The 13,358-nt window shown below is 41.7% G+C and overlaps 1 protein-coding gene across 1 annotated transcript in view; it reads right to left on the reverse strand.

The window, feature by feature from the left end:
* The window catches only part of ADCY2 (adenylate cyclase 2), a 201,634-nt gene that overhangs the window by 118,065 nt on the left and 70,211 nt on the right, over positions 1-13,358 (reverse strand). Inside the window, exons 4-5 of the mRNA XM_077749455.1 lie at positions 10,269-10,380; positions 4,550-4,677 (exon numbers count right to left, since the gene is read on the reverse strand). Coding sequence (XP_077605581.1) covers positions 4,550-4,677; positions 10,269-10,380 — 240 coding nt within the window. The remainder of the gene's footprint in view (positions 1-4,549; positions 4,678-10,268; positions 10,381-13,358) is intronic.

Genomic DNA, 13,358 nt, shown 5'->3' on the forward strand with positions numbered 1-13,358 from the left:
ACTTCCTTTAACGGCAAATGGAAAATGCTTGTTTATTTCTGCCAGCTAAATACATTTATCAATTAAAATATTACTGCAAGTACAGGGAGGTGTCCCTCTGTACATGGAGAGAACTGCCCCAGAGGAAATGTGGAAGGAAGCAATGACGTTGATTGCAACCCAGCAGAGAGAAGATCACCCGGTGTGGGCTGTAGTAAATAAGCATCGTAAAATGACGTAGCCTGGATATCATGTTTCCATGATAAAATGACATCATTTGAGCAAGCTAAAAATGGTAAGAAATGGATTCAGTGTAAAAAGAAATGGTTTCCTGTGAAAAGAATCTAAAATGATGTCCCTGCCCCTCCCTGCTCCTCCCCTCTCTTCCCTTCCCTTCCCTTTTTCCTTCCTTATTATCCTGTTCTGTTTCTTCACGAAACAGATCACAACCTATTTGGTACTAGCAATTCATCCAAATTCTTCATTTCCATCCACATGATGGGCCAGAGCCTCAACATGCCATTGGAGAGCCACGCCCCATCCCTCCATCCTCCATCAGCAATGGCTGCCTAGGGACTATATGGTCCAAAACTCTGGGCCTGTGCTCCTGGTGGTCCCTCTCTGCTCCGCACTGCCCTGAGCCTCTCTTTCCTGATAAGGCACAGGTGTATCACGTGGCCAGCTGGCACTGTTCTTCCATCAGCGGCCTAGGCATGACCTCATCTGGAAAGGCCTTCCGCTTTCTCCTCAGTTGATGTGGGAACCCCACCTCTGTGCTCCAGTCTCTCTAAGTACAGTCCAAACTCCCTACCTGTGTCCACACCTGCTCTCAGAGTATCAGCCCCATGAAGACAGAGACCTGGGCTGAGTGGTCTGTATACCCATCAGGGGGTTCAAGGTGTAGTACAAACATAAGACACTTGGTATAAGTTTAATAATCGATGCTGGCCATTTCTGAAGGATTTACTGTGTTTCCGTCTTTGGGGAATAATGATCCTGAAAAGTTTATCGTAGAACCTATCATTGTTCTTAAGATTTTCTGTTATTGAGACAGAACAGTTCCAACCACATGGCATTTCTGTTGACCAACTATGGTCGGCAAAAAGTCGGGAGGGAATAAGAGGTTCGCTGACACAGTCCGTGGTTATTAGTCATTGTTATAGAACTGACTCGTGAAGGGTATCACTCTTTAAAATGATCTCCATGTCCTTGACGTCTTTTTTAGAAAAATGGTTTGTTCAGGGGTTCAAATGAATTGACCGACCAAATGTTTTAATGGATTTGGATGCAACCTGGGTGATCTACAGAAAAACACTGAAATAGTTGCTTAAAGCTTGCAATAATAGTAGACCATCTGGGTGCCTGAGACCAACTGGCTCAGTCAGTTTAGCATCTGGCTCTTGATTTTCACTTAGGTCATGATCTCATGGTTCGTGAGTTCAAGCCCTGTGCATGGAAACTGCCTGTGATTCTCTCTCTCTGCCCCTCCTCTGCTCATGCTTCCCCCTGCCTCAAAATGAATGAATGAATGAATGAATGAATGAATGAATGAATAAACAGACTTAAAAATTACAGTGGACAATTTTTTCAGTTTAAGAGGAACCTTCATCACTTATAAAGTCAGGGCCCTGCGTACTACTTTTCTGATTAAAAACAGTTTATACTTTAATGACAGGGGAAAAAAAAATCTCTCTAAGCCTTGGGAATATTCCAAACCACAGCTAATGAGCTTTCCCATGGTCCTTAGCTAACAGAATGAGGTGCTGACCAGGTGTGGAGGTCCAAACATGGAGGAAAAATACAAACAAATGTTCTTCGATCCATGTTGCTTGTTCCTAGGAAAAACCTGAGATAACATGGCAAAATTCCAAGTGCAAGTGTCCCCTTTCTGTCCATCAGCGTAAAACATTAGAATTCTTGTATTCATCCTCATCTTATGGTTCAATAAGTGGGAACAGAAATATTTGCCCTTGTAGGTTAGAAGAACAAAGAATTCCTGACAATTGCTGAGATACCCTCTCTTTTTCTGCCCTTTATTGGACGTGCAACAAAATAACCCATTACTGATTATTTTGTCAAATGCATATGAGCTGCACAGATGATCTATAACAGAGAGACCACGTGGAAGCCCGTGGTCAAGGAGTGGCAGCTCACAGAGAGACACAACCATTGCCTAATTTGAAGCTTAAATTTAGTTTATAAGCAAGAGTTCTGGAAAGTCTCCTCAAATCTTTTAACGGCACTGAGATTCTGGACACGTGAGATGGGACTTATACATCTATGACGGATGGAGGAACAAAAGTGATCTATACATACAGTGGGGTCTTATTCCACTATTAAAAGGAATGAAGTACTGACACAGTCCGCAACGTGGATGAACCTTGAAAATGTGATACTATGTGAAATAAGCCACACTCTAAACAACAAATATTGTGATTCCGCTCATAAGAAATAACTAGAAAAGGCAAATTCATAGACAGAAATGAGAAAAGGAGCTCGGTGCTGAGAAGACAGAAGAATGGGAGTCATGGCTTAATGGGTATGAGGTTTCTGCTTGGCATGACCATGAGGTCCCGGATGTAGACAGTGGTGATGGTCGTCCACATTTTAAATGTGCTTAAGGCCACTGAATTGTACATGTAAAACTGTAAAAGGGCAACATTTATGCTATGTATATTTTGCCACAGTAAAAAGTATAACAGAAAAAAATTACTGATGAACTGGTGACATGCAAGTGGACAGAATGTAAATATTCTTTCTCCAAAAAGCTCTTCAATGTGCTGGAGTTTGGGAAAAATAGCAGAACTTGAAACAGTTGATTCAGAAGCAGAAATAAAATTTCAGTGAAAGGGTGGATCATTCAAACCAATATATTACTCACGTACACAATAAGTACATTTGTCTTTTATAAAGTCTTTCCACATCAACTGGCAAAAGAAATCCAGAAAAAATGCTTTCCTCCGTTAGAACCCATTTCATCCCGTTTTCGAAACTAACACCGAGTTTGCTTTCTGGGGTGGGTTACAAATTCGAGAAAACCTATTGGCTTTACTGAGTAGATTCACTTCCATGGTCTAGACCCATGGTGTCGGAATTAGTTAATTACCTTGGAAACAAGGTAAAAATATTTTTCGTGTCGGAGAAGACACACGAGTTACTGATGGGGAGAAGCAGGAAGAACAAGGTTATTCGCACACAATGTATTCCGGGTGGGAAGCAGAGGCCACACGGACTAGGCCTTCCGTCTTCTCTCTTCAGTCCCACTTAATTCATCTGCCTCCCAGTGCTCTTCCGTCCACAGTCGTCAGAGCTTGGGATCTGGATGCCTGAGGCTTCCCACACTCAGTGGAGGCAGTGCAGGCTTCAGTATTTATTCCCGGGAAAGCCACACACAAACCTTGCGGGCCACCTCATCACATGACCAGCAGACACGTGACAGCTTGACTTGTTGCTTCCCCACTGAAAGCCCCACTTACTCTAACTCTGAGGCAAGGAGATAGAACATCTACCTTACTTCCTGTCCTGTGTAGACTGAAAACATGTGGAGGATAGGGTAGCATCACTTGACCCAAATAGGCAATCAAAAAACCCAATAAACTAAAAGCTTTCAACCCTATAAACAACAAACAAGTGCTTTTACCATTTAGAAGAATATTCTGGCTTCTACCAAAGGCATTACGAGAGTACACTGTGGGACTTTTTAATATAAAACATTAACTTTATACCTTACACTTTTATCTGGTATTTGTCACCTATAATATTATTCTATGTAAGTAAATTTTCTCTAAAATTATGATGAAAACACACCCTATGGATATAAACTGAAATTAAAATTTTAGAACTGAGCATTTTTGACTAGATGCAATAATTTTGGACTGGATTTTTATATTAATTGCAGTCTGGCTCTCCCTGGCAACCTAGTTTCACCATACTGTTTGTCAGGAATTGTTTGCAGAAAAGTTTTGAATCATTACATTGTATGCCTGAAACTAGTATTACACGGTATGTTAACTAACCAGAGGTTTTTAAAAAAAATTTTATTAAACTTTTTAAATGTTTATTTATCTTTGAGACACACACACACACACACACACACACACACACACACACACACACACACACAGCGTGAGCAGGGGAGGTGCAGAGAGAGAGGGAGACACAGGATCTGAAGTGCAGGCTCCATGCTCCAAGCTGTCAGCACAGAGCTTGACGTGGGGCTCGAACTCCAACCACAAGATTGTGACCTGAGCTAAAGTCACACGCTTAACCAACTGAGCCACCCAGGCACCCCTAAATAACCAGAATTTAAATAAAACCTTTAAACAAATAAGTTTTTTGTCTCTTGATAAGCACAGACTTGTTCCTTAAGTTCAGAGTAGATATTTAAGTTAAAAAGAATCACTTCTGAAACCACCCAAACCATCCCTGCACGTAGATTTCTATCTTCGTCTTGCTGTCATCGAAGGCTAGTGCTAACCGTGCACTTAGAAAAACAGAACAGTCGTGAGTGAGAATTCTAAGTCGAGAGTATTAGACAGTTACAAAGGGTCCTATTAAGCGTTACACTTACTTTATGGCTTCACACATATCCAGCCCCATTTTCACACAATTCTTGGCATGGTTTGGGAGAGATATGGGGAGTCCGGACACACAGTAGTAGCAGTCTCCCAAAATTTTTATTCTCATGCATTCATTCTCCTGGAAGAAGAGATCAGAGAATTGCACTTAGTGCCGACATAATGGTTTAGATTTTCTAAATTATCATCAGGTGCTAGTTCTACTGACACGGGGTGGCAGTGACCAGGGTTTGTGGGGACAGAAGTGACCAGCGGTTGGGTTTCCCTTCATCACCCAACAAGAATGAGTCACCCTCACCCTCATTTCCTTCTCGGAAGGAAAGAAAAGCAGAGAGAATGCTCTGGAATGATTTACATGTAACAGCAGCAGAAGAGTATAATGATAAGATCATTCTCTTCAGTCCAAACATCCCAAATATTGACGGTGAAATGAAATATTCCAAGCAAAGTAAATGATGACCAGAACTTGACTGGAATTAGAATTGCATGTCATTTCCTACTATGCTCATGGTTTTCCTTCTTTCATGTTTTTTTTTTTAATGTTTATTCAGTGTTGAGAGAGAGAGAGAGAGAGAGAGCGCGCGCAGAGGAGGGACAGAGAGAGAGGGAGATATAGAATGTGAAGTAGGATCCAGGCTCTTAGCTGTCAGCACAGAGCCTGGTGTGGGGCTCGAACTCACAGACAGTGAGATCATGACCTTAGTATGAAGTCAGACGCTTAACAAAATGAGCCATCCAGGTGCTCCTTTATTTCTTTTATTTTATTGTTTTGTGTTGTATTTATTTAAAAACATTTTTAATGTTTATTTTTGAGGGAGAGAGAGACAGAGTGCAAGTGAAGGAGGGACAGAAAGAGAGGGAGACACAGAATCCGAAGCAGACTCCAGGCTCTGAGCTGTCAGCACAGAGCCCCTTGCGAGGCTCAAACCCACAAACTGCGAAATCATGACCTGAGCTGAAGTCAGATGCTTAATGGACTGAGACACCCAGGCACCTCCTCATTTATTTAAAAAAATTTTTTAATGTTTTTATTTATTTCTAGGAGAGAGAGAGAGAGAGACAGCGTGAGCAGGGGAGGGTCAGAGAGAGAGGGAATCACAGACTCTGAAACAGGCTCCAGGCTCTGAGCTGGCAGTCAGCACAGAGCCCGACGCGGGGCTCGAACCCACGAACCGCGAGATCATGACCTAAGTGAAAGTCGGACGCTTAACCGACTAAGCCACCCAGGCGCCCCCTTCCTCATTTATTTTAAAGCTGAAGCTGATTCTCACCTGCAGAATATAGCTTCTGATAAACATCCCCACAATAAAACATGCTACCATCCAACGTGGCCAAGTAATTTAAAAGTTAATTCTGAACTTAGGTTAAACTATTTTGATACAAAATTGGACTCATTAGTTTTCTTGGCTCGGTTTTTTTTATATTATGATACTGAGATTAACTTCATTCATACGCATTAACCCTACATGCATTTCTAACTTCTCTAGGTATTTTATAGACTCATCCCTAAGGAAAAAAAAGAAAAAGAAAGGAAAAAGAAGCAAAAAACGAAGATATGCCAAACACAGATGCTGCTTCTTTCTAAACATGAACACAGGCTTACGTATAAAGTGAACAAATCTGAAATAATAAAATGAACATAACATCTTGTTCTTAAGTGGGTGTTAGGTTTGTTGAAGATTTTTCATATTTCTTGCCTTGGCTGATAGAGAGTACACAAGTTAGGGCATGTTTTCATTCTTTTATACGGGGCTATAGATGATGTGCTTGGTTATTTCTGATTATAAATACCATTAAGTAATAAAAAGGTAGACAATTAAGTATTCATAGAGCTTCTGTCTCATACTTCCTAAATAGATATCCTGAACCTTGAAAACACCAAGTTTAATGAAAGTGAGTTTTTGGCATTCTTCTTAAAGATCAGTTCATTGTATATATATATATGTTGGATTTATTTCTAGGATCTTGATTCTGTTCCATTGGTCTGTATGTCTGTTTTTAATGCCAGTGTCCTACTGTTTGGATTTTGTGGCTTCACAATATATTCTGAAATCAGGAAGTGTGATGCCTCCAACTTTGTTCTCCTCACTTCAAATTGCTTTGGCTATTTGGGGTCTTTCGTGGTTCTATATGAATTTTAGATTGTTTTTTCTGTTTCTGTAAAAAAATGCCCCTGGGATTTTTATAGGAATTGCAGTGAATCTGTAGATGCTCAGGGTAGGAAGTACATTTTAACGATGTAAGTTCTTCCAACCCATGAACATGAAATGTCTTTCTATTTATTTGTGTCTTTTTAGATTTCTTTCGTCCAGGTTTTATAGTTTTCAGCATACAGGTCATTCACCTTGGCTAAGTTTACTTCTAAGTATTTTATTCTCTTTGATACAAATGTAAATGGGACAAATATCATATGTTTGCACGTATAGGAGGATTAGGAGGAACTTGACGGAGGAACAAGGGGGAGAAGAAGGGCGGAAATGGTGGGGGAAAGGGAGAGAGGCAAACCATGAGAGACTCTTGAATGCTGACAAAAACTGAGGACTGATGGATGTGGGGGGAGGGGGGGAGGGGCATGGAGGAGGACACTTGTGGGGATGAGCACTGAGTGTTATGTGGAAACTAATTTGACAATAAACTATTAAAAAAAAAAAGGAACTAAAAAAAAAATGGGACTATTTTCTTCATTTCCTTCTCAGATACTTCACTGTTGTATAAAGAAACAGAACCCATTTTTGTACACTGATTTTGTATCCTGCAACTTTACCAAATTTGTCTGTAAGTTCCAACAAATTTTGTGGACATTTAAGGGTCCTCTACATACAGGGTTATATAATGCAAACAGAGCTAATTTTACTTCTCCCCTTCTGATTTGGGTGCCTTTTATTTCTTTCATATATGGCTTTATTGTGTTGATGTAAATTTCCTCTATATGTTATTAGTTAAGAGGTTTTTTTTTAATGTTTATTTATTTTGAGAGAAAGAGAACATGCACGTGAATTGGTGAGGCACTGAGAGAGGGGGAGAGAATCCCAAGCAGGCTCCACACTACCAATGCACAGCCTGACACAGGGCTCTATCTCATGAACTATGAGATCATGACCTGAGCTGAAGTCAAGAGTCAGACGATTAACCCAAATGAGCCACCCAGGTGCCCCCAGTTTTTAACATGAAAGGGTGTTTAATTTTGTCAAGTCCTTTTTCTGCAACTATTGAGATGACCATGTAACTTTTATCCTTCATTCTGTCAATGAAGTCTCTCATGTTGATTGATATGTGTGTTGAACCATCCTTGCATCCCAGGAATAATTCCAAATTCGTCATTGTGTACAGTCTTTTTCATGTGCTGTTGAACTCAGTTTGCTAAGTGAAATAAGCCTGACTTCGTTTAGGATATCCAGAGGATAGAGAGGGCACAATCTCACTTATATGAGGCATAGTCAAATTCACAAAAGTAGAGAGTAGAATGGTGGTTGCCAGGCCTAAGGGAAGGAGAAAATTGGGTGGTGTTGGTCATAGGGTACACAGTTTTAGTTACGTGAGATGAGGAAGGGCTAGAGATCTGCCATATAGCATAGTGTCTATAGTTAACAACACTGTGCTGTATACTTAAAACTGTGCCAAGAAGGTAGAACTGATGTTAACTGTTTTAATCACATCATCATCAGTCAGAAATAACGAGGGCAAAAGGAGACTTTTGTACATGGTGGATTTGTTTATGGCATAGATTGTGGTGATGGTTCCACATGCTTCTGGCCAAGCTCATTACATGTTATATATCAAATATGTATGGTTTTTTGTATGCCAGTTATACCTCAATAAAGTGGTTAGAACAATTTAAAAAATAACAGTGAATGATCAATGATTTTGAGTTCCTTAGTTCAGTTATATGCTTTATGCAGAATTCACTCAGTTGGTTGAGCCATTTGCTTATGATGCTGTCCACTTCCATGTTATTTAACCATGAAGCATGAACTGGTACCAAAAACATGCTCCCTCTGCGACCAACAGTTGATGGACCAAGCCATCCTAGGCTGTACTCTCGTACTGCTTGGACATTCCTTTGTTAAAATCATCAGAGAGGAACAAGAAGTCACAGTACGTACTTCTCTTATGAGCAATGAATTCTGTCTTCCCTAAATTCATATGTTGAAGTCCTAACACCAGATGCCTATGAACTTGACCTCATTACAGATATAATTAATTACGATCAGGTCATATAGGAGTCAGGTGGGCTGCTAATTCACTATGACCGGTATCCTTATAAAAAGGGCATCTACTGACACTGGGACTTGCACAGAGGGAGAATGCCATGTTAGCACTGGAGCTATGCTATCGACCTGCCAAGACTGGCACGGTTCTGTCTAATGTGACAAAAATCACCCTTTATTAATTCAAACTTTTAAGATATTATTCATATTTTAAACAATCTCTAAAAAATGAGTATCTAGGGGCACCTAGGTGGCTCAGTGGGGTAAGTGTCCGATTGCTCAGGTCATGATCTCACAGTTTGTGAGTTCGAGCCCCATGTTGGGCTCTGTGCTGACAGCTCAGAGCCTGGAGCCTGCTTTGGATTCTGTGTCTCCCTCTCTCTCTGCCCCTCCCCTGCTTGTGCTCTGTCTGTCTTGCTCTCAACAATAAATAAACATTAGAAAATAAGCATCCAAAAAACTCAACTTTTTCCTTTGCTTTGGTAAAGGAAGAAAGCCAGGCTACACTCTCACTGGTTTTCTAAAATCCCCAGTGAGACCTCCCCCGCTGGCCCCAGCCATGGCCTGTCAGGCATCTCCCGTGGGGAGGCTGACCCAGAAGTGACTCTGTGAACACGAACATGCCACATTTATCCCAAGGAGGCTTGGATGCAATGTCCTCTGTGCTTTAAAAATGAGGTGACTCTTGCAGCGAACTAAATTTGGGACCAATTCTCTCTTCCGTATATAAATAATTCATTGTAATAAGCATAATGAAGTATTTTTTTTGCTGGAAACATTTCCAAGAAAGAATGAGGCTGACCGGTAATGTGTTATGAGATGGAAGTAAAGGGCTGGCAGGGATGAAAAAAATGTTTATCGCTCTTCCTACAAGGAGCCCTAATGATCCCAGCAGATACGCAAGTGGCAGTATGGATTTTAGATTACCTGTTGCCATTTCCTCTGTAAAATCCCCATCCATGAGCTTATGAATGGCAAATAGTGAACTTGCATTTCTGTTCAAGGGGCACAAGGGTTAATGCATATAAATGAGACAACAGTAAATAAAGGGCTTGGGTGGAAAATGGGCGTCGTATACTAGGGGTTCTTCCGGAGTGCTGGCTACATGAATTACAACTGAATGAGTGACAACTCGTTGAGAGGCATTCACGTTTCCAGCTCCTGTCATCGAAATGTCTAAAAAGAGAAGCTTAGAACAGCACAGAGAAGAAGGATGTGCATCTTAAATCTTACCACCTTGAATGCATTCACTATATGGGTGCTGAGTTCTGTGTAAGCACAGGTTTTAAAAATAGATGCAAACATGCTAATTATGTGCTACGACATTTCTCATCCCCAAGGGCCGAGACTCATTAGGGCGCAAGGGCAAGTATACCCCATGAACGTGTAAACACCGTTCCTAAATAGTGCACTCCGAGAAAGCAAAAGGTTGATAAGGGGCCAGAGGAAAAGTAAACCAAGATTTTATAAATCCTCCAAGTGGAAGGGACTCACTAACACTCACCTTTGCAATCTGATCGAACTTTCCAAAGAGCTCGTTCAGCATGTGGACCAGCTCTCCTGGGGAGCAGTCACTGGCCAGCCGGGTGAAGCCAACGATGTCCGCGTACAGGATACTGTGGAGCAAGAGGGGCAGCACGTGCAGCTTTATATTTGTTAAGAAGTGATGATGCTTTTGTCCATTAAAAGAGTATATAGGTTTTTTTACATTTATATTTATATTTCTCAAGAAAAAATGGCATCTCAACAGATAGGAAATTCATATACATTTTGCTAAACTTTCCCATTAAAAATGTTTTCGTGGTGATGAGTGTTTTAATTAAAATGGGAGAAGAAAAAGTCACTGGATGCAGTTTATCCATCCTAGTCCATTCTTGCTGGTCACGTTTATTCCTTCATGGCCAGTCCTGCACTCCCCCCTTGGTTCATGTGGTATTCGCTCTGAGAGTTCATTACACTGGCCTAATTCAAATATCAATGGACTATGCTACTGTTTGAATTGTTACATGCATTTCCACAACAGGAATTCCTAAAGTAGAAGAAGCAAAATAATAAAAGCAAACTCTTTTTACCGAGTCAAAGAAAGTAACAATTGTCTTAAAAGAAAGACTACTTAACAAAAGGTTCTGACTCACTGACTCCTTCCCAGGATGAAGCAGACACGGTCAATCTCCCTCGAGCTCAGAGTGTAGTTGGGGTGATGCATTAAACAAATAAGGACACCAGCAATGTCCAATCACTGTGACAATAAGTGTATAAAGGAAAATAGAGGGTGTAAGAGATAACAGTGTGTGTGTGTGTGTGTGTGTGTATGTGTGTTGGGGGGGACTAGATGGTGAGGAGGCCAAGAAAGTCCCTCCCAGGAAATGGCAGTGTAGCTTCCTTTCATGGGATGTACACGCTGGTGGCACAAATGTCAGATTCCTCAGTGTTGAGTCTCTGTTTAGTTAAACTTCAAGGGTCAGGAGAGGGAAACACAGCACCAGAGTGTGCATTCCAACGTTTCAACACAACACCATACTTATGATTTGTGTAAGGGCCTAAGAAAGAAGTCTAAATTTCCTGCTGGCTGTTTGAGATTCAGGTGATATGGTTTAAGATGTACCCCGAGGCAAGAATAGCTACTACTTCATCCAATGGGTATTGGGATGGCCACTACTGAAGCCATAGAAAGTAACAAGTGTTGTCAAGGGTGTATAGAAATTGGAAGCCTTATGCATGGCTGCTGGAAATGTAAAATGGCATAGCCACTACAGCGAACAGTATGGTGGTTCTTCCAAAAACGAAGCTGAGTGACCATATGACCCACCAGTTCCATTGCTAGGTATCTACCTGAAGGAACTGGAAGCAGGGACTTGAACAGATATTTGTACATCCACGTTCATAGTGGCGTTATTCATAATAGTCAACAGATAGAAACAAACCACGTGTTTGCTGACAGATGGATGGACAAGGAGATTATGGTATATCCATACAGTGAAATATTATTCAGTCTCCAAAAGAAATGAAATCCTGACACATGCTATAATATGGATGAATCTTGAAGACATTATGCCAAGTGAAATAAGCCAGACACAAAAGGATAGATACTGTCTGGTTCCACTGACATGGGATCCCTAGAGGAGTCAAACTCTAGAGACAGGAAGCAGAGTGACAGAGGCTGGAGAGAGGCGAATGGTTACGGAGCTCCAGTTTGGGATGAAGAAGTTCTAGAGATGGATGGTGGAGATGGCTGCAGAAAAATGTGCAAGTGCTAATGCCACTGCCACTGAACAATTAAAAGGGTTCAAACTGTGTTAGGTCATGTATATTCTGCCATGATAACAAAAATAATGTGGCACCAGCCAGCCTGATCTCAGGCAAACAACAGTGGATCATGGCTATCAGGCCACACTCTGCTCACTGTGCAAACACAAGGCTGTTGGCTTCACCTTGGAGGAAAGACTTGGTCCTCTGATGAGCACAGATTGGGGGAGAATGCTCTCTGGTCCCAGAAAATTAGGGCTGCAGGGGTTTCTGCATTCTCCCCATGAGCAGATAGTGCCATCAAACCTTCCCTGCTCCCCCCATAGCACCTTGTAGCAGTGAGGATCACAGACTCTGAGCCATGGTCCAAGAGAGGAAAATGAACTCTACTAGCTCAGAGAAGTGTCTAATCCAAGGCAGCATTGGGAGGGAGAATGTGTAGATGGATGGCTGAACCCACTTCCTTCTTGTTGACAGTGCCTTGTGTGGTCATGCCTTGTAGCGGGTGAAAGCACCCCAAGACAGGGTGGCTGGACATGTCTCACCATGGCCTGAAGTGACTTGGCAGCAGGGACATTCAATATAAGCAGGTGATCGTGATGCCATGTGCAAAGGGTTATTGTAGAGGAAGCACAGTACTCTGTGGGTTCACAAAGGTACCTGACCCAGACTCTGAGCAGATTGTCACTTCAGAAAGATCACTCTGGCTGCAGCAACCTGGAGGCAGGCAGGTCAGTTAGAACCATGTTCCATTAATCCAGAATGGCCCCGTGGAAGGTCTATCATCAGGGGAAATGGAGAGAACTGAACAGATATGGGCAATATGTAGGAAAGAGAGTGAATGAGGCACAGTTAGCGATCAGATGTGGTGGGTGGTGTGTCTAGGAGATGGAAGCATCAAGGACAAAGGTCCAGTTTCTGGTTAAGCAGTGCGGCACAAACCTAGCTCTGAGCAAATGAAAACAAGCTTGTAGGAGAAGATGACTAGTTCAACTTGGCTTGTGTTGAGTTTGATGGTGGTGTTGGTGGAGCATCCAAGAGGAAGACATCCATTAGGTAAGTGAGTAGGGAAATCTGTGGTTGAGTTCTGCATCTTAGCAACATGTAGATGATAATCTATGTCCCAGGCAAGAATTGGATAGAACATAGTGGAGTTAGAAGAAAGCCCTGAAAATACTCACTTATACAGAGACGAGTTTTAGGGAAGAGAAAATCACAAAGAAGATGGTAGGGGAAAAAAAAGAGTACAATGTCATGACATCTAAGTCATAGGAAAATTCTTCAGGTGGGCGGGCAAGGTAAACTGGACAACCATGTTTACCTGTCAGAGATAAAGACGCAGGAGTTA

This window comes from Crocuta crocuta, unplaced genomic scaffold, assembly GCF_008692635.1.
Source record: "Crocuta crocuta isolate KB4526 unplaced genomic scaffold, BGI_CrCroc_1.0 scaffold89, whole genome shotgun sequence".
NCBI classification, from domain to species: Eukaryota; Metazoa; Chordata; class Mammalia; order Carnivora; family Hyaenidae; genus Crocuta; species Crocuta crocuta.